Consider the following 19,890-nt stretch of genomic DNA (forward strand, 5'->3'; position numbering starts at 1 on the left):
GAAGTATTCACAGAGGACTTACATGATGATCGGGATGTTTGTTGTATCCATAGAGTACGTTACTTATATTTAAATGGAGGTTATAGTTTGCCTCGTATTCTTTTCTCACAGAGCATGGTCTGTGACAGTGTCATTCTTGCGAGAAGAAAACTTTCACCCTCTCTATTTCCAAGGCCATTAGACCATTCTTGAAACATGCACTCCATTTTTTGTGTCATTTCTTTATGAGAAGTAATCAAATACGTAGTGCCTATATCCCTAAAGAGGTATTGTGCTTATTCTTCCCCTGTAAGCGGAAAGGTTGGGCCGCAAGTCAACAAAGAGCCACGACTATTTTATTTATCCAGGCAGAGATTGCCTGGAGAGGTTGAGGAGTCCCCGTCCTTGAAGATCTTCACAAGCTGCCTGGACGTGGTCCTGGGCAGCCTGCTCTGGGTGGCCCCGTTTAAACAAGATGGTTGGACCAGATGGTCTCCAGAGGTCCCTTCCCACCTCGGCCATCCCGTGATTTGTTGAGGAAGTGGACAGTGATTTTGTTTCTATCACTGTCCATGCTGAGAAGAAAAAAATTGAACTTTTAGCAATCACATCAAATGATTTCAATGTGATGGTTAAGTCAAAAAGTGAGTTTTGAATCTACAGCTATTTGAATGGTTTTTGATTCTTTCAGTTAAGTGGCATGTACGAATACAACAAGAAGTTAGAAGATCATGCAAGAAGCATGCAAGCTCAGTTAAATGATTTACAGGTAAGGTTTCTTCTTCCAGGTACCTTCTTCCTTTATAGTTAACAAGTGAAATATAATTCATTGTTACATTTTATTGTAGCAGAAGCATGCATTGGTAATGGCACAGATGTCCAATGTGTCAGGAGGAGTGGTGTACCAACGTAAACGTGGTAACGAGGAAAAAGAGACAGCAATATCAAAAAGTGCTAAGGTAAGAATTGGGCAAGGTGAAAGATCTGTTTGAAAGACTTTAGGCAGTAGAACGTTATGTATCTGCTAGAAATTAGAAAATGCTAGAAATTAGAAAAATAAAATTTTTATTGTTTTTTTTAGTGAGTTAATTACAGTAGGAATAGGTAGACACTATATTGGGAGACACAGATAGTCAACTGAAAGAATAAAGTATGTTGCTAAAAATGTCTTTTGAATTTTATATTGTGTATGTATATGTTTTTTGCTTATTTAGCTGTTTTCTTCTTCCTCTCATGTTATCTCTCAACTATGAATTAAAATTATATTCTGCCTGCACTGTAACTGTTTTCTTCTGCTGTGTCAGAGCAAATCTTAAACTTATTCTGGTTACTGCTACAGTACAACACTGTCTTTTATGAATAAAACCAGCTGAAATGTAGTTAGAGAAGTCAGATAACAAATTTTAATTTTATAAGCCAGAGATGATTGTACTGCTGTTATACTTTGGGGAAATGGTCTTTAATGTGGGAAAGAATAAATGCAGTGTTCATATATAGTTCCAAAAGGATCACCTTGTTTTCCTTAAAATACCTTCTTGCATCACTTAATGAAATACTTTCTGTCTCCATGTTATTCCAGTCAGTAGCAAGTCCTCTGCTAGCACTCTGCCAACATTTCCCGACTGGTAATGACTTTCTCCCGCTAGAGGCTAAACTGAAATGAGAAAGAGAGATATTCACACCATTCTACTTGATCTATATCAGATGCCTTAAAACTGTACTGTCTCTATATAGCCAACATATTTCTCTGTGTACGTAGGTTTTAGCGTACTTTAGTCGCAAGTGATATATGAGCAGCATCAGTAGTTATAATTCTGAGTGAAGAGAAGAACAGTTGTCTGAAGGTAGATACAAGAAGACCTGTGAAGGTTTTAAAGAGCTGTTTGTGCAGCCTGTCTTCAGGAACCTCTGGATACCTTTCACAGAGTTTTTCTGTACAGTTGTAGTAGAGGGACAGAATGACAATGTCATGAAGTCTTTATTCTTCTAACGGTGCTACTTACACAGTTAAAATTTAGCATAAGTAGATTGTATGAAATAAAGCAAAGGAGTGTATCACATGTATCAAAATGAGGATTTCCACATGCACAGATCATTAAGCCATTGAGGGAGGATGCACAAGCCATTGAGGGAGTATGTAGATACAGGAAAAAAAGGGAGAAAGGTGTCAGGGGAGCAGGACCTCAACTTTCAATAGGGAAGGAATGTGTTAAGATAGATGGTTCAAATCCATAAAAGTGATTTTAAAGATGTCTTTAGAAAAAACACAAGTGGCTTTAAAAGTGTCACACAGGTTAGAGAAGTGTTGAAAAGCCAGGAGCAGTTAGTGGTTATCTGTAAAAACTTGTGGAGGTCAAGTGGAGTCAACTAGAAAAATCTGATGCCGTTCTTTTCAAATGGGAAAGAGTTACACAGCCATCAACTTAATGTTGGTTCTCAGCTAAATAAATAAATATATGTCCTGGCAAGCTATGAACAAACCATGCGAAGTGCCATGCCAAAAACACTGCAGTAAATGGCAACGAGCTTGTGTTAATCCTAAATTGTCAAATCAGTGTGATTTCCATTAGGACAAGGTAACAGGCATGGCTAGTAGAGGAGTACTAGTTATATGTATGTCTAGACTTTGCTGTATTGTTTCTGGTACAGTTTTACGTGGCGTTTTCATAATCATATTAGAAAAGTATGACAGCTGAAATAAGGTTGGTGGTAAGGTGTAGTGAGACAGTGTTTCACAGCTGAAGGAATGTACATAGTAGATTCTGGAATAGTCTCTTTTGGGTCCAGTATTGGGTGTTTTCAATGAGAAGTGTGATGGTGAGAAAGAGCACGCTTGTTAAACTTGAAGCGAATAGCAAGCGAGGGAGAATTTCAAGCATGCTGAAAAAGAAGGTTAGGATTAAAATTGATCTTGACAAATTGAAGAGGTAGTAGGTCTGAGAAAAGCGCAATGCTTCAGAGACAAGAGTGTGCAGTATTGCATTTGAACAGAAATATCATGTGTACACGTACAGGGTGATGAACAAATGCAGGGACACGTGAACATGCCAATCTTTGGCTACATAAAAGGCTGCCACAAAGAGAAAGAAAGTAATCTTTTTTTTTTCCATGTCTGTGATAGAAGTAGTGGCAGGGTAAGTATGAGGAAAAACTAGATTAAAACAAAAGCAGTCAACCACTGGGTCAGAGAGATCAGTAAGACTGGTGCTTCCAGTATTTGCAGGTCTTCAGAACAGACTAGACAAACATTTGGCAGGAATGAAGTGATACAGTTGATTATGATATGGATGGTACCCGATTTAATAATGGAATTGGAAGGTTTAGACATCCTGGCACCACCTACAGCAACCCAGTGGCCTGTGAAATTATTGCCAAATCCCTGAAGCACTGTGAAATTATTGTCAAACCCCGAATATGCAAGCCTTATAAAGCATTGTGTAACGTAGTTTGGAGAAATTGAGAATCTTAATTCAAATTTTTTCTCGCAAAACCTTTCACTTGTAATTCTGCTGTCCCTGACTGTTTTGAAAGTTTATGGTCAGTTTCAAGCCACCTTGCTCCTGCTCCATCCCAAGCTGAGCAAGCCTTTCCTAGGCTTGGTTAACTCTAAAGGTTCGGCCTTTTCAATGGAAGTAGTTGAGCAGTCCGCTTGGAGCCTATCTGTAGCATTTTTGTTTGTCGATGAGATCGTTTCTATATTTACCACTAAAGTCCTTTTTGCAGCATGATAACAGTCTGAGAGCGAGGCTTAAGAAAATGTAGTGGATGGCTGAATTGTTAGTGCAAAAGACAGCACTTCTGAACAAAGCGCTATTTTCACATAGAAGTTTCTCACAGTTTCTGAGAAAAGGAACGTTATTTTCTGAAAACATTTGTTTTATACTCAGCTTCAAAGCCTCAGTGTTGCTTTTTTTCAGAATCTGCTGGCATATATTTAATTATATTATAAATTCCCAGTGAGGGGGAGAAAAGACACATTCCTTGGTTTCTTTTTCAAGACGCACAGGTTTTTGACTGTTACAAGTAATTGTCATTTCAGTTTTCCTTTGTTGCTGTTTTTTGTCTGTTTTTGCTTATAATTTAATGGTATGTCCTGGTATTAAATTATATTATTATAATATAAAATATTATATTAAAAGATAACTATGTTGAGTTTCACAAGGGTTTTTTTTTTTCCAATTCAATGAAATGTAACAAGTATTGGATACATTCCTGGACATTGCAGGACAGGTGTTTAAGTACAGGTGAACTAAAGCGTCTTAACTATCAGCAGTGAATGGTTAGAATATTTGAAAGATTCAAGAAAGAGAGAATTGGGCATGTTTGTGGTTAAAATGGATGCTAAGAAGAAAAGCTAAGTGTAAACAAAAGCTTTGACATTTGTTTTCATTCACAGTTCTTTCCCACATGTGACTTAACTGGGGAATGTACAATTGAGAAGATCTAGGTATTTTCTGGAAAAAAATAAGATCCATAGGCTGTACGCCGTGGCTCCCGTTTTCTTTCTATTTCTTCTTAATACGTGGTGTGGATGTTGCTTTCTTCACTACTGGTTGTATGTGCAGATTGGACCATGCAGAATTACAAATTTGATCTTTGGAAGTTTGTCCTATTATTTTAACAGTAAAATGGAACTTAGTTGAGAATTATTTCTAAAATACGCTCTTGTTAATCATGCTTTAACATTTGATATTTCTATAGCTTTATAGGACAGAAATGAACCGAATGAGAGACGCCTTGAGAGGAGTGGCTCAGGAAAATAGTAGACTGAAGTCATCATTTACCTGTGTGATGGTGGAGAATGATTTCCTAAAAAATCAGGCAAGATTAATTATTTCCTGTTATTAGTAGCTTTAGAAGTTACAGTCAACAATTTTAAACGTTTGAACAAGTTGTTTGCAAAATTGCTGATTTTGTTTCTGTAAGACAAGAATTGTGTGAATGGTTGTAATTACTTTCTGCTTCATTTTCTAGCACGTGAAATTTAGTCTCTCAGATCTTTTCCAGTATTAAAGAAATTAGAGTTAGTCCTCTGACCCTGTAGCAACAGGTGATTTTAGGAAAGACTAACCATATCCTCTGAAGCAAACTGAGATTGGATAGAGAGAAAGTATTTTATAATGGAAGCCACCCTGTGCTGAATTGCTCTGCTGATTCTATTAAATAAAAAGTAGTATGTGTATTTCTAATTCCATGATTACTCAGTATCTTCAGTTATTTTTGAAAGTGTTAATTAAAGGAATATTTTCTCTGTTCTTAAAGACACGCTGAGACAGTGGTTCACAATAATACAGAGTTAAAGTTTTCTTCTCACTTGACTTAAATCTGACCTAAATGCTGACAGGCAAATTGCTACGTAAACTCTTTTGACCATTGCTCCTTCAGTGAATTGCAGTTCTGATGCTCTTGAGTCTGATGAAAATCATCTGCTTCCTAGTCTCAGTAAAATCTTTGTCCTTCTCTTTTGTGCAAACTGAAGTATTCACAGAGGACTTACATGATGATCGGGATGTTTGTTGTATCCATAGAGTACGTTACTTATATTTAAATGGAGGTTATAGTTTGCCTCGTATTCTTTTCTCACAGAGCATGGTCAGTGACAGTGTCATTCTTGCGAGAAGAAAACTTTCACCCTCTCTATTTCCAAGGCCATTAGACCATTCTTGAAACATGCACTCCATTTTTGTGTCATTTCTTAATGAGAAGTAATCAAATACGTAGTGCCTATATCCCTAAAGAGGTATTGTGCTTATTCTTCCCCTGTAAGCGGAAAGGTTGGGCCGCAAGTCAACAAAGAGCCACGACTATTTTATTTATCCAGGCAGAGGTTGCCTGGAGAGGTTGAGGAGTCCCCGTCCTTGAAGATCTTCACAAGCTGCCTGGACGTGGTCCTGGGCAGCCTGCTCTGGGTGGCCCCGTTTAAACAAGATGGTTGGACCAGATGGTCTCCAGAGGTCCCTTCCCACCTCGGCCATCCCGTGATTTGTTGAGGAAGTGGACAGTGATTTTGTTTCTATCACTGTCCGTGCTGAGAAGAAAAAAATTGAACTTTTAATCATTTAGCAATCACATCAAATGATTTCAATGTGATGGTTAAGTCAAAAAGTGAGTTTTGAATCTACAGCTATTTGAATGGTTTTTGATTCTTTCAGTTAAGAGGCATGTACGAATACAACAAGAAGTTAGAAGATCATGCAAGAAGCATGCAAGCTCAGCTAAATGATTTACAGGTAAGGTTTCTTCTTCCAGGTACCTTCTTCCTTTATAGTTAACAAGTGAAATATAATTCATTGTTACATTTTATTGTAGCAGAAGCATGCATTGGTAATGGCACAGATGTCCAATGATTCAGGAGGAGTGGTGTCCCAACGTAAACGTCGTAACGAGGAAAAACAGACAGCAATATCAAAAAGTGCTAAGGTAAGGATTGGGCAAGGTGAAAGATCTGTTTGAAAGACTTTAGGCAGTAGAACGTTATGTATCTGCTAGAAATTAGAAAATGCTAGAAATTAGAAAAATAAAATTTTTATTGTTTTTTTTTAGTGAGTTAATTACAGTAGGAATAGGTAGACACTATATTGGGAGAAACAGATAGTCAACTGAAAGAATAAAGTATGTTGCTAAAAATGTCTTTTGAATTTTATATTGTGTATGTATGTTTTTTGCTTATTTAGCTGTTTTCTTCTTCCTCTCATGTTATCTCTCAACTATGAATTAAAATTATATTCTGCCTGCACTGTAACTGTTTTCTTCTGCTGTGTCAGAGCAAATCTTAAACTTATTCTGGTTACTGCTACAGTACAACACTGTCCTTTATGAATAAAACCAGCTGAAATGTAGTTAGAGAAGTCAGATAACAAATTTTAATTTGATAAGCCAGAGATGATTGTACTGCTGTTATACTTTGGGGAAATGGTCTTTAATGTGGGAAAGAATAAATGCAGTGTTCATATATAGTTCCAAAAGGATCACCTTGTTTTCCTTAAAATACCTTCTTGCATCACTTAATGAAATACTTTCTGTCTCCATGTTATTCCAGTCAGTAGCAAGTCCTCTGCTAGCACTCTGCCAACATTTCCCGACTGGTAATGACTTTCTCCCGCTAGAGGCTAAACTGAAATGAGAAAGAGAGATATTCACACCATTCTACTTGATCTATATCAGATGCCTTAAAACTGTACTGTCTCTATATAGCCAACATATTTCTCTGTGTACGTAGGTTTCAGCGTACTTTAGTCGCAAGTGATATATGAGCAGCATCAGTAGTTATAATTCTGAGTGAAGAGAAGAACAGTTGTCTGAAGGTAGATACAAGAAGACCTGTGAAGGTTTTAAAGAGCTGTTTGTGCAGCCTGTCTTCAGGAACCTCTGGATACCTTTCACAGAGTTTTTCTGTACAGTTGTAGTAGAGGGACAGAATGACAATGTCATGAAGTCTTTATTCTTCTAACGGTGCTACTTACACAGTTAAAATTTAGCATAAGTAGATTGTATGAAATAAAGCAAAGGAGTGTATCACATGTATCAAAATGAGGATTTCCACATGCACAGATCATTAAGCCATTGAGGGAGGATGCACAAGCCATTGAGGGAGTATGTAGATACAGGAAAAAAAGGGAGAAAGGTGTCAGGGGAGCAGGACCTCAACTTTCAATAGGGAAGGAATGTGTTAAGATAGATGGTTCAAATCCATAAAAGTGATTTTAAAGATGTCTTTAGAAAAAACACAAGTGGCTTTAAAAGTGTCACACAGGTTAGAGAAGTGTTGAAAAGCCAGGAGCAGTTAGTGGTTATCTGTAAAAACTTGTGGAGGTCAAGTGGAGTCAACTAGAAAAATCTGATGCCGTTCTTTTCAAATGGGAAAGAGTTACACAGCCATCAACTTAATGTTGGTTCTCAGCTAAATAAATAAATATATGTCCTGGCAAGCTATGAACAAACCATGCGAAGTGCCATGCCAAAAACACTGCAGTAAATGGCAACGAGCTTGTGTTAATCCTAAATTGTCAAATCAGTGTGATTTCCATTAGGACAAGGTAACAGGCATGGCTAGTAGAGGAGTACTAGTTATATGTATGTCTAGACTTTGCTGTATTGTTTCTGGTACAGTTTTACGTGGCGTTTTCATAATCATATTAGAAAAGTATGACAGCTGAAATAAGGTTGGTGGTAAGGTGTAGTGAGACAGTGTTTCACAGCTGAAGGAATGTACATAGTAGATTCTGGAATAGTCTCTTTTGGGTCCAGTATTGGGTGTTTTCAGTGAGAAGTGTGATGGTGAGAAAGAGCACGCTTGTTAAACTTGAAGCGAATAGCAAGCGAGGGAGAATTTCAAGCATGCTGAAAAAGAAGGTTAGGATTAAAATTGATCTTGACAAATTGAAGAGGTAGTAGGTCTGAGAAAAGCGCAATGCTTCAGAGGCAAGAGTGTGCAGTATTGCATTTGAACAGAAATATCATCTGTACACGTACAGGGTGATGAACAAATGCAGGGACACGTGAACATGCCAATCTTTGGCTACATAAAAGGCTGCCACAAAGAGAAAGAAAGTAATCTTTTTTTTTTCCATGTCTGTGATAGAAGTAGTGGCAGGGTAAGTATGAGGAAAAACTAGATTAAAACAAAAGCAGTCAACCACTGGGTCAGAGAGGTCAGTAAGACTGGTGCTTCCAGTATTTGCAGGTCTTCAGAACAGACTAGACAAACATTTGGCAGGAATGAAGTGATACAGTTGATTATGATATGGATGGTACCCGATTTAATAATGGAATTGGAAGGTTTAGACATCCTGGCACCACCTACAGCAACCCAGTGGCCTGTGAAATTATTGCCAAATCCCTGAAGCACTGTGAAATTATTGTCAAACCCCGAATATGCAAGCCTTATAAAGCATTGTGTAACGTAGTTTGGAGAAATTGAGAATCTTAATTCAAATTTTTTCTCGCAAAACCTTTCACTTGTAATTCTGCTGTCCCTGACTGTTTTGAAAGTTTATGGTCAGTTTCAAGCCACCTTGCTCCTGCTCCATCCCAAGCTGAGCAAGCCTTTCCTAGGCTTGGTTAACTCTAAAGGTTCGGCCTTTTCAATGGAAGTAGTTGAGCAGTCCGCTTGGAGCCTATCTGTAGCATTTTTGTTTGTCGATGAGATCGTTTCTATATTTACCACTAAAGTCCTTTTTGCAGCATGATAACAGTCTGAGAGCGAGGCTTAAGAAAATGTAGTGGATGGCTGAATTGTTAGTGCAAAAGACAGCACTTCTGAACAAAGCGCTATTTTCACATAGAAGTTTCTCACAGTTTCTGAGAAAAGGAACGTTATTTTCTGAAAACATTTGTTTTATACTCAGCTTCAAAGCCTCAGTGTTGTTTTTTTTTCAGAATCTGCTGGCATATATTTAATTATATTACAAATTTCCAGTGAGGGGGAGAAAAGACACATTCCTTGGTTTCTTTTTCAAGACGCACAGGTTTTTGACTGTTACAAGTAATTGTCATTTCAGTTTTCCTTTGTTGCTGTTTTTTGTCTGTTTTTGCTTATAATTTAATGGTATGTCCTGGTATTAAATTATATTATTAAATTATGTTATAAAATATTATATTAAAAGATAACTATGTTGAGTTTCACAAGGTTTTTTTTTTTTCCAATTCAATGAAATGTAACAAGTATTGGATACATTCCTGGACATTGCAGGACAGGTGTTTAAGTACAGGTGAACTAAAGCGTCTTAACTATCATCAGTGAATGGTTAGAATATTTGAAAGATTCAAGAAAGAGAGAATTGGGCATGTTTGTGGTTAAAATGGATGCTAAGAAGAAAAGCTAAGTGTAAACAAAAGCTTTGACATTTGTTTTCATTCACAGTTCTTTCCCACATGTGACTTAACTGAGGAATGTACAATTGAGAAGATCTAGGTATTTTCTGGAAAAAAATAAGATCCATAGGCTGTACGCCGTGGCTCCCATTTTCTTTCTATTTCTTCTTAATACGTGGTGTGGATGTTGCTTTCTTCACTACTGGTTGTATGTGCAGATTGGACCATGCAGAATTACAAATTTGATCTTTGGAAGTTTGTCCTATTATTTTAACAGTAAAATGGAACTTAGCTGAGAATTATTTCTAAAATACACTCTTGTTAATCATGCTTTAACATTTGATATTTCTATAGCTTTATAGGACAGAAATGAACCGAATGAGAGACGCCTTGAGAGGAGTGGCTCAGGAAAATAGTAGACTGAAGTCATCATTTACCTTTGTGATGGTGGAGAATGATTCCCTAAAAAAACAGGCAAGATTAATTATTTCCTGTTATTAGTAGCTTTAGAAGTTACAGTCAACAATTTTAAACGTTTGAACAAGTTGTTTGCAAAATTGCTGATTTTGTTTCTGTAAGACAAGAATTGTGTGAATGGTTGTAATTACTTTCTGCTTCATTTTCTAGCACGTGAAATTTAGTCTCTCAGATCTTTTCCAGTATTAAAGAAATTAGAGTTAGTCCTCTGACCCTGTAGCAACAGGTGATTTTAGGAAAGACTAACCATATCCTCTGAAGCAAACTGAGATTGGATAGAGAGAAAGTATTTTATAATGGAAGCCACCCTGTGCTGAATTGCTCTGCTGATTCTATTAAATAAAAAGTAGCGTGTGTATGTCTAATTCCATGATTACTCAGTATCTTCAGTTATTTTTGAAAGTGTTAATTAAAGGAATATTTTCTCTGTTCTTAAAGACACGCTGAGACAGTGGTTCACAATAATACAGAGTTAAAGTTTTCTTCTCACTTGACTTAAATCTGACCTAAATGCTGACAGGCAAATTGCTACGTAAACTCTTTTGACCATTGCTCCTTCAGTGAATTGCAGTTCTGATGCTCTTGAGTCTGATGAAAATCATCTGCTTCCTAGTCTCAGTAAAATCTTTGTCCTTCTCTTTTGTGCAAACTGAAGTATTCACAGAGGACTTACATGATGATCGGGATGTTTGTTGTATCCATAGAGTACGTTACTTATATTTAAATGGAGGTTATAGTTTGCCTCGTATTCTTTTCTCACAGAGCATGGTCAGTAACAGTGTCATTCTTGCGAGAAGAAAACTTTCACCCTCTCTATTTCCAAGGCCATTAGACCATTCTTGAAACATGCACTCCATTTTTTGTGTCATTTCTTTATGAGAAGTAATCAAATACGTAGTGCCTATATCCCTAAAGAGGTATTGTGCTTATTCTTCCCCTGTAAGCGGAAAGGTTGGGCCGCAAGTCAACAAAGAGCCACGACTATTTTATTTATCCAGGCAGAGATTGCCTGGAGAGGTTGAGGAGTCCCCGTCCTTGAAGATCTTCACAAGCTGCCTGGACGTGGTCCTGGGCAGCCTGCTCTGGGTGGCCCCGTTTAAACAAGATGGTTGGACCAGATGGTCTCCAGAGGTCCCTTCCCACCTCGGCCGTCCCGTGATTTGTTGAGGAAGTGGACAGTGATTTTGTTTCTATCACTGTCCATGCTGAGAAGAAAAAAATTGAACTTTTAGCAATCACATCAAATGATTTCAATGTGATGGTTAAGTCAAAAAGTGAGTTTTGAATCTACAGCTATTTGAATGGTTTTTGATTCTTTCAGTTAAGTGACGCGAACGAACAGAACAAGAAGTTAGATGGTGGAGCAAGAAGCATGCAAGCGCAGTTAGATAATTTAAAGGTAAGGTTTCTCCTTACAGGTACCTTCTTCCGTTATAGTTATGCAAGCCTTATAAAGCATTGTGTAATGTTGTTTGGAGAAATTGAGAATCTTAATTCCAATTTTTTCTCGCAAAACCTTTCACTTGTAATTCTGCTGTCCCTGACTGTTTTGAAAGTTTATGGTCAGTTTCAAGTCACCTTGCTCCTGCTCCATCCCAAGCTGAGCAAGCCTTTCCTAGGCTTGGTTAACTCTAAAGGTTCGGCCTTTTCAATGGAAGTAGTTGAGCAGTCCGCTTGGAGCCTATCTGTAGCATTTTTGTTTGTCGATGAGATCGTTTCTATATTTACCACTAAAGTCCTTTTTGCAGCATGATAACAGTCTGAGAGCAAGGCTTAAGAAAATGTAGTGGATGGCTGAATTGTTAGTGCAAAAGACAGCACTTCTGAACAAGGCGCTATTTTCACATAGAAGATTCTCACAGTTTCTGAGAAAAGGAACGTTATTTTCTGAAAACATTTGTTTTATACTCAGCTTCAAAGCCTCAGTGTTGTTTTTTTTTCAGAATCTGCTGGCATATATTTAATTATATTACAAATTTCCAGTGAGGGGGAGAAAAGACACATTCCTTGGTTTCTTTTTCAAGACGTACAGGTTTTTGACTGTTACAAGTAATTGTCATTTCAGTTTTCCTTTGTTGCTGTTTTTTGTCTGTTTTTGCTTATAATTTAATGGTATGTCCTGGTATTAAATTATATTATTAAATTATGTTATAAAATATTATATTAAAAGATAACTATGTTGAGTTTCACAAGGGTTTTTTTTTTCCAATTCAATGAAATGTAACAAGTATTGGATACATTCCTGGACATTGCAGGAAAGGTGTTTAAGTACAGGTGAACTAAAGCGTCTTAACTATCAGCAGTGAATGGTTAGAATATTTGAAAGATTCAAGAAAGAGAGAATTGGGCATGTTTGTGGTTAAAATGGATGCTAAGAAGAAAAGCTAAGTGTAAACAAAAGCTTTGACACTTGTTTTCATTCACAGTTCTTTCCCACATGTGACTTAACTGAGGAATGTACAATTGAGAAGATCTAGGTATTTTCTGGAAAAAAATAAGATCCATAGGCTGTACACCATGGCTCCCGTTTTCTTTCTATTTCTTCTTAATACGTGGTGTGGATGTTGCTTTCTTCACTACTGGTTGTATGTGCAGATTGGACCATGCAGAATTACAAATTTGATCTTTGGAAGTTTGTCCTATTATTTTAACAGTAAAATGGAACTTAGTTGAGAATTATTTCTAAAATACGCTCTTGTTAATCATGCTTTAACATTTGATATTTCTATAGCTATATATGACAGAAATGAACCGAATGAAAGAAACCTTGAGAGGAGTGGCTGAGGAAAATAGTAAACTGAAGTCATCATTTAAGTCTGTGATGGATGAGAATGATTCCCTAAAAAAACAGGCAAGATTAATTATTTCCTGTTATTAGTAGCTTTAGAAGTTACAGTCAACAATTTTAAACGTTTGAACAAGTTGTTTGCAAAATTGCTGATTTTGTTTCTGTAAGACAAGAATTGTGTGAATGGTTGTAATTACTTTCTGCTTCATTTTCTAGCACGTGAAATTTAGTCTCTCAGATCTTTTCCAGTATTAAAGAAATTAGAGTTAGTCCTCTGACCCTGTAGCAACAGGTGATTTTAGGAAAGACTAACCATATCCTTTGAAGCAAACTGAGATTGGATAGAGAGAAAGTATTTTATAATGGAAGCCACCCTGTGCTGAATTGCTCTGCTGATTCTATTAAATAAAAAGTAGCGTGTGTATGTCTAATTCCATGATTACTCAGTATCTTCAGTTATTTTTGAAAGTGTTAATTAAAGGAATATTTTCTCTGTTCTTAAGGACACGCTGAGACAGTGGTTCACAATAATACAGAGTTAAAGTTTTCTTCTCACTTGACTTAAATCTGACCTAAATGCTGACAGGCAAATTGCTACGTAAACTCTTTTGACCATTGCTTCTTCAGTGAATTGCAGTTCTGATGCTCTTGAGTCTGATGAAAATCATCTGCTTCCTAGTCTCAGTAAAATCTTTGTCCTTCTCTTTTGTGCAAACTGAAGTATTCACAGAGGACTTGCATGATGATCGGGATGTTTGTTGTATCCATAGAGTACGTTACTTATATTTAAATGGAGGTTATAGTTTGCCTCGTATTCTTTTCTCACAGAGCATGGTCAGTGACAGTGTCATTCTTGCGAGAAGAAAACTTTCACCCTCTTTATTTCCAAGGCCATTAGACCATTCTTGAAACATGCACTCCATTTTTTGTGTCATTTCTTAATGAGAAGTAATCAAATACGTAGTGCCTATATCCCTAAAGAGGTATTGTGCTTATTCTTCCCCTGTAAGCGGAAAGGTTGGGCCGCAAGTCAACAAAGAGCCACGACTATTTTATTTATCCAGGCAGAGGTTGCCTGGAGAGGTTGAGGAGTCCCCGTCCTTGAAGATCTTCACAAGCTGCCTGGACGTGGTCCTGGGCAGCCTGCTCTGGGTGGCCCTGTTTAAACAAGATGGTTGGACCAGATGGTCTCCAGAGGTCCCTTCCCACCTCGGCCATCCCGTGATTTGTTGAGGAAGTGGACAGTGATTTTGTTTCTATCACTGTCCGTGCTGAGAAGAAAAAAATTGAATTTTTAATCATTTAGCAATCACATCAAATGATTTCAATGTGATGGTTAAGTCAAAAAGTGAGTTTTGAATCTACAGCTATTTGAATGGTTTTTGATTCTTTCAGTTAAGTGACGCGAACGAACAGAACAAGAAGTTAGATGATCGAGCAAGAAGCATGCAAGCTCAGTTAAATGATTTACAGGTAAGGTTTCTTCTTCCAGGTACCTTCTTCCTTTATAGTTAACAAGTGAAATATAATTCATTGTTACGTTTTATTGTAGCAGAAGCATGCATTGGTAATGGCACAGAAGTCCAATGATTCGGGAGAAGGGTTGCGCTCACGTAAACGTCGTAAGGAGAAAAATGAGACAGGAGCATCAGAAAGTGATAAGGTAAGGACTGGGCAAGGTGAAAGATCTGTTTGAAAGACTTTAGGCAGTAGAACGTTATGTATCTGCTAGAAATTAGAAAATGCTAGAAATTAGAAAAATAAAATAATTTTTATTGATTTTTTTAGTGAGTTAATTACAGTAGGAATAGGTAGACACTATATTGGGAGACACAGATAGTCAACTGAAAGAATAGAGTATGTTGCTAAAAATGTCTTTTGAATTTTATATTGTGTATGTATATGTTTTTTGCTTATTTAGCTGTTTTCTTCTTCCTCTCATGTTATCTCTCAACTATGAATTAAAATTATATTCTGCCTGCACTGTAACTGTTTTCTTCTGCTGTGTCAGAGCAAATCTTAAACTTATTCTGGTTACTGCTACAGTACAACACTGTCCTTTATGAATAAAACCAGCTGAAATGTAGTTAGAGAAGTCAGATAACAAATTTTAATTTTATAAGCCAGAGATGATTGTACTGCTGTTATACTTTGGGGAAATGGTCTTTAATGTGGGAAAGGATAAATGCAGTGTTCATATATAGTTCCAAAAGGATCACCTTGTTTTCCTTAAAATACCTTCTTGCATCACTTAATGAAATACTTTCTGTCTCCATGTTATTCCAGTCAGTAGCAAGTCCTCTGCTAGTACTCTGCCAACATTTCCCGACTGGTAATGACTTTCTCCCGCTAGAGGCTAAACTGAAATGAGAAAGAGAGATATTCACGCCATTCTACTTGATCTATATCAGATGCCTTAAAACTGTACTGTCTCTATATAGCCAACATATTTCTCTGTGTACGTAGGTTTTAGCGTACTTTAGTCGCAAGTGATATATGAGCAGCATCAGTAGTTATAATTCTGAGTGAAGAGAAGAACAGTTGTCTGAAGGTAGATACAAGAAGACCTGTGAAGGTTTTAAAGAGCTGTTTGTGCAGCCTGTCTTCAGGAACCTCTGGATACCTTTCACAGAGTTTTTCTGTACAGTTGTAGTAGAGGGACAGAATGACAATGTCATGAAGTCTTTATTCTTCTAACGGTGCTACTTACACAGTTAAAATTTAGCATAAGTAGATTGTATGAAATAAAGCAAAGGAGTGTATCACATGTATCAAAATGAGGATTTCCACATGCACAGATCATTAAGCCACTGAGGGAGGATGCACAAGCCATTGAGGGAGTATGTAGATACAGGAAAAAAAGGGAGAAAGGTGTCAGGGGAGCAGGACCTCAACTTTCAATAGGGAAGGAATGTGTTAAGATAGATGGTTCAAATCCGTAAAAGTGATTTTAAAGATGTCTTTAGAAAAAACACAAGTGGCTTTAAAAGTGTCACACAGGTTAGAGAAGTGTTGAAAAGCCAGGAGCAGTTAGTGGTTATCTGTAAAAACTTGTGGAGGTCAAGTGGAGTCAACTAGAAAAATCTGATGCCGTTCTTTTCAAATGGGAAAGAGTTACACAGCCATCAACTTAATGTTGGTTCTCAGCTAAATAAATAAATATATGTCCTGGCAAGCTATGAACAAACCATGCGAAGTGCCATGCCAAAAACACTGCAGTAAATGGCAACGAGCTTGTGTTAATCCTAAATTGTCAAATCAGTGTGATTTCCATTAGGACAAGGTAACAGGCATGGCTAGTAGAGGAGTACTAGTTATATGTATGTCTAGACTTTGCTGTATTGTTTCTGGTACAGTTTTACGTGGCGTTTTCATAATCATATTAGAAAAGTATGACAGCTGAAATAAGGTTGGTGGTAAGGTGTAGTGAGACAGTGTTTCACAGCTGAAGGAATGTACATAGTAGATTCTGGAATAGTCTCTTTTGGGTCCAGTATTGGGTGTTTTCAGTGAGAAGTGTGATGGTGAGAAAGAGCACGCTTGTTAAACTTGAAGCGAATAGCAAGCGAGGGAGAATTTCAAGCATGCTGAAAAAGAAGGTTAGGATTAAAATTGATCTTGACAAATTGAAGAGGTAGTAGGTCTGAGAAAAGCGCAATGCTTCAGAGGCAAGAGTGTGCAGTATTGCATTTGAACAGAAATATCATGTGTACACGTACAGGGTGATGAACAAATGCAGGGACACGTGAACATGCCAATCTTTGGCTACATAAAAGGCTGCCACAAAGAGAAAGAAACTAATCTTTTTTTTTTCCATGTCTGTGATAGAAGTAGTGGCAGGGTAAGTATGAGGAAAAACTAGATTAAAACAAAAGCAGTCAACCACTGGGTCAGAGAGATCAGTAAGACTGGTGCTTCCAGTATTTGCAGGTCTTCAGAACAGACTAGACAAACATTTGGCAGGAATGAAGTGATACAGTTGATTATGATATGGATGGTACCCGATTTAATAATGGAATTGGATGGTTTAGACATCCTGGCACCACCTACAGCAACCCAGTGGCCTGTGAAATTATTGCCAAATCCCTGAAGCACTGTGAAATTATTGTCAAACCCCGAATATGCAAGCCTTATAAAGCATTGTGTAACGTAGTTTGGAGAAATTGAGAATCTTAATTCAAATTTTTTCTCGCAAAACCTTTCACTTGTAATTCTGCTGTCCCTGACTGTTTTGAAAGTTTATGGTCAGTTTCAAGCCACCTTGCTCCTGCTCCATCCCAAGCTGAGCAAGCCTTTCCTAGGCTTGGTTAACTCTAAAGGTTCGGCCTTTTCAATGGAAGTAGTTGAGCAGTCCGCTTGGAGCCTATCTGTAGCATTTTTGTTTGTCGATGAGATCGTTTCTATATTTACCACTAAAGTCCTTTTTGCAGCATGATAACAGTCTGAGAGCGAGGCTTAAGAAAATGTAGTGGATGGCTGAATTGTTAGTGCAAAAGACAGCACTTCTGAACAAAGCGCTATTTTCACATAGAAGTTTCTCACAGTTTCTGAGAAAAGGAACGTTATTTTCTGAAAACATTTGTTTTATACTCAGCTTCAAAGCCTCAGTGTTGTGTTTTTTTTCAGAATCTGCTGGCATATATTTAATTATATTACAAATTTCCAGTGAGGGGGAGAAAAGACACATTCCTTGGTTTCTTTTTCAAGACGTACAGGTTTTTGACTGTTACAAGTAATTGTCATTTCAGTTTTCCTTTGTTGCTGTTTTTTGTCTGTTTTTGCTTATAATTTAATGGTATGTCCTGGTATTAAATTATATTATTAAATTGTTATAAAATATTATATTAAAAGATAACTATGTTGAGTTTCACAAGGGTTTTTTTTTTTCCAATTCAATGAAATGTAACAAGTATTGGATACATTCCTGGACATTGCAGGACAGGTGTTTAAGTACAGGTGAACTAAAGCGTCTTAACTATCAGCAGTGAATGGTTAGAATATTTGAAAGATTCAAGAAAGAGAGAATTGGGCATGTTTGTGGTTAAAATGGATGCTAAGAAGAAAAGCTAAGTGTAAACAAAAGCTTTGACATTTGTTTTCATTCACAGTTCTTTCCCACATGTGACTTAACTGAGGAATGTACAATTGAGAAGATCTAGGTATTTTCTGGAAAAAAATAAGATCCATAGGCTGTACGCCGTGGCTCCCATTTTCTTTCTATTTCTTCTTACTACGTGGTGTGGATGTTGCTTTCTTCACTACTGGTTGTATGTGCAGATTGGACCATGCAGAATTACAAATTTGATCTTTGGAAGTTTGTCCTATTATTTTAACAGTAAAATGGAACTTAGTTGAGAATTATTTCTAAAATACGCTCTTGTTAATCATGCTTTAACATTTGATATTTCTAAAATACGCTCTTGTTAATCATGCTTTAACATTTGATATTTCTATAGCAACCTGATACCGAAATGAACCGAATGAAAGAAACCTTGAGAGGAGTGGCTGAGGAAAATAGTAAACTGAAGTCATCATTTAAGTCTGTGATGGATGAGAATGATTCCCTTAAAAAACAGGCAAGATTAATTATTTCCTGTTATTAGTAGCTTTAGAAGTTACAGTCAACAATTTTAAACGTTTGAACAAGTTGTTTGCAAAATTGCTGATTTTGTTTCTGTAAGACAAGAATTGTGTGAATGGTTGTAATTACTTTCTGCTTCATTTTCTAGCACGTGAAATTTAGTCTCTCAGATCTTTTCCAGTATTAAAGAAATTAGAGTTAGTCCCCTGACCCTGTAGCAACAGGTGATTTTAGGAAAGACTAACCATATCCTTTGAAGCAAACTGAGATTGGATAGAGAGAAAGTATTTTATAATGGAAGCCACCCTGTGCTGAATTGCTCTGCTGATTCTATTAAATAAAAAGTAGTATGTGTATTTCTAATTCCATGATTACTCAGTATCTTCAGTTATTTTTGAAAGTGTTAATTAAAGGAATATTTTCTCTGTTCTTAAAGACACGCTGAGACAGTGGTTCACAATAATACAGAGTTAAAGTTTTCTTCTCACTTGACTTAAATCTGACCTAAATGCTGACAGGCAAATTGCTACGTAAACTCTTTTGACCATTGCTCCTTCAGTGAATTGCAGTTCTGATGCTCTTGAGTCTGATGAAAATCATCTGCTTCCTAGTCTCAGTAAAATCTTTGTCCTTCTCTTTTGTGCAAACTGAAGTATTCACAGAGGACTTACATGATGATCGGGATGTTTGTTGTATCCATAGAGTACGTTACTTATATTTAAATGGAGGTTATAGTTTGCCTCGTATTCTTTTCTCACAGAGCATGGTCAGTGACAGTGTCATTCTTGCGAGAAGAAAACTTTCACCCTCTTTATTTCCAAGGCCATTAGACCATTCTTGAAACATGCACTCCGTTTTTTGTGTCATTTCTTTATGAGAAGTAATCAAATACGTAGTGCCTATATCCCTAAAGAGGTATTGTGCTTATTCTTCCCCTGTAAGCGGAAAGGTTGGGCCGCAAGTCAACAAAGAGCCACGACTATTTTATTTATCCAGGCAGAGGTTGCCTGGAGAGGTTGAGGAGTCCCCGTCCTTGAAGATCTTCACAAGCTGCTTGGACGTGGTCCTGGGCAGCCTGCTCTGGGTGGCCCTGTTTAAACAAGATGGTTGGACCAGATGGTCTCCAGAGGTCCCTTCCCACCTCGGCCATCCCGTGATTTGTTGAGGAAGTGGACAGTGATTTTGTTTCTATCACTGTCCATGCTGAGAAGAAAAAAATTGAACTTTTAGCAATCACATCAAATGATTTCAA

General features: G+C 37.2%; 1 protein-coding gene across 1 annotated transcript; it reads left to right on the forward strand.

Annotated features, from left to right (window-relative positions):
• Window positions 1–673: 673 nt before the first annotated feature.
• Window positions 674–14,572, forward strand: LOC136789656 (testis-specific gene 10 protein-like). The gene is made up of 9 exons (XM_066990033.1): window positions 674–748; window positions 828–938; window positions 4,681–4,800; window positions 6,132–6,209; window positions 6,289–6,399; window positions 10,147–10,266; window positions 11,591–11,668; window positions 13,001–13,120; window positions 14,453–14,572. The coding sequence occupies exons 1-9, from the start codon at window positions 680–682 to the stop codon at window positions 14,570–14,572; spliced, it is 927 nt and encodes a 308-aa protein (XP_066846134.1). The 5' UTR covers window positions 674–679.
• Window positions 14,573–19,890: the final 5,318 nt, after the last annotated feature.

This window comes from Anser cygnoides, chromosome 1, assembly GCF_040182565.1.
Source record: "Anser cygnoides isolate HZ-2024a breed goose chromosome 1, Taihu_goose_T2T_genome, whole genome shotgun sequence".
In the NCBI taxonomy this organism is placed as follows: domain Eukaryota; kingdom Metazoa; phylum Chordata; class Aves; order Anseriformes; family Anatidae; genus Anser; species Anser cygnoides.

Coding starts and splice junctions, on each gene's coding strand:
- LOC136789656 (XM_066990033.1), top strand. CDS start 680: ATGTACGAATACAACAAGAAGTTAGAAGATCATGCAAGAAGCATGCAA. Junction 4,801..6,131: donor ATGATTTCCTAAAAAATCAG/GCAAGATTAATT, acceptor TGATTCTTTCAG/TTAAGAGGCATGTACGAATA. Junction 11,669..13,000: donor CGCAGTTAGATAATTTAAAG/GTAAGGTTTCTC, acceptor ATATTTCTATAG/CTATATATGACAGAAATGAA.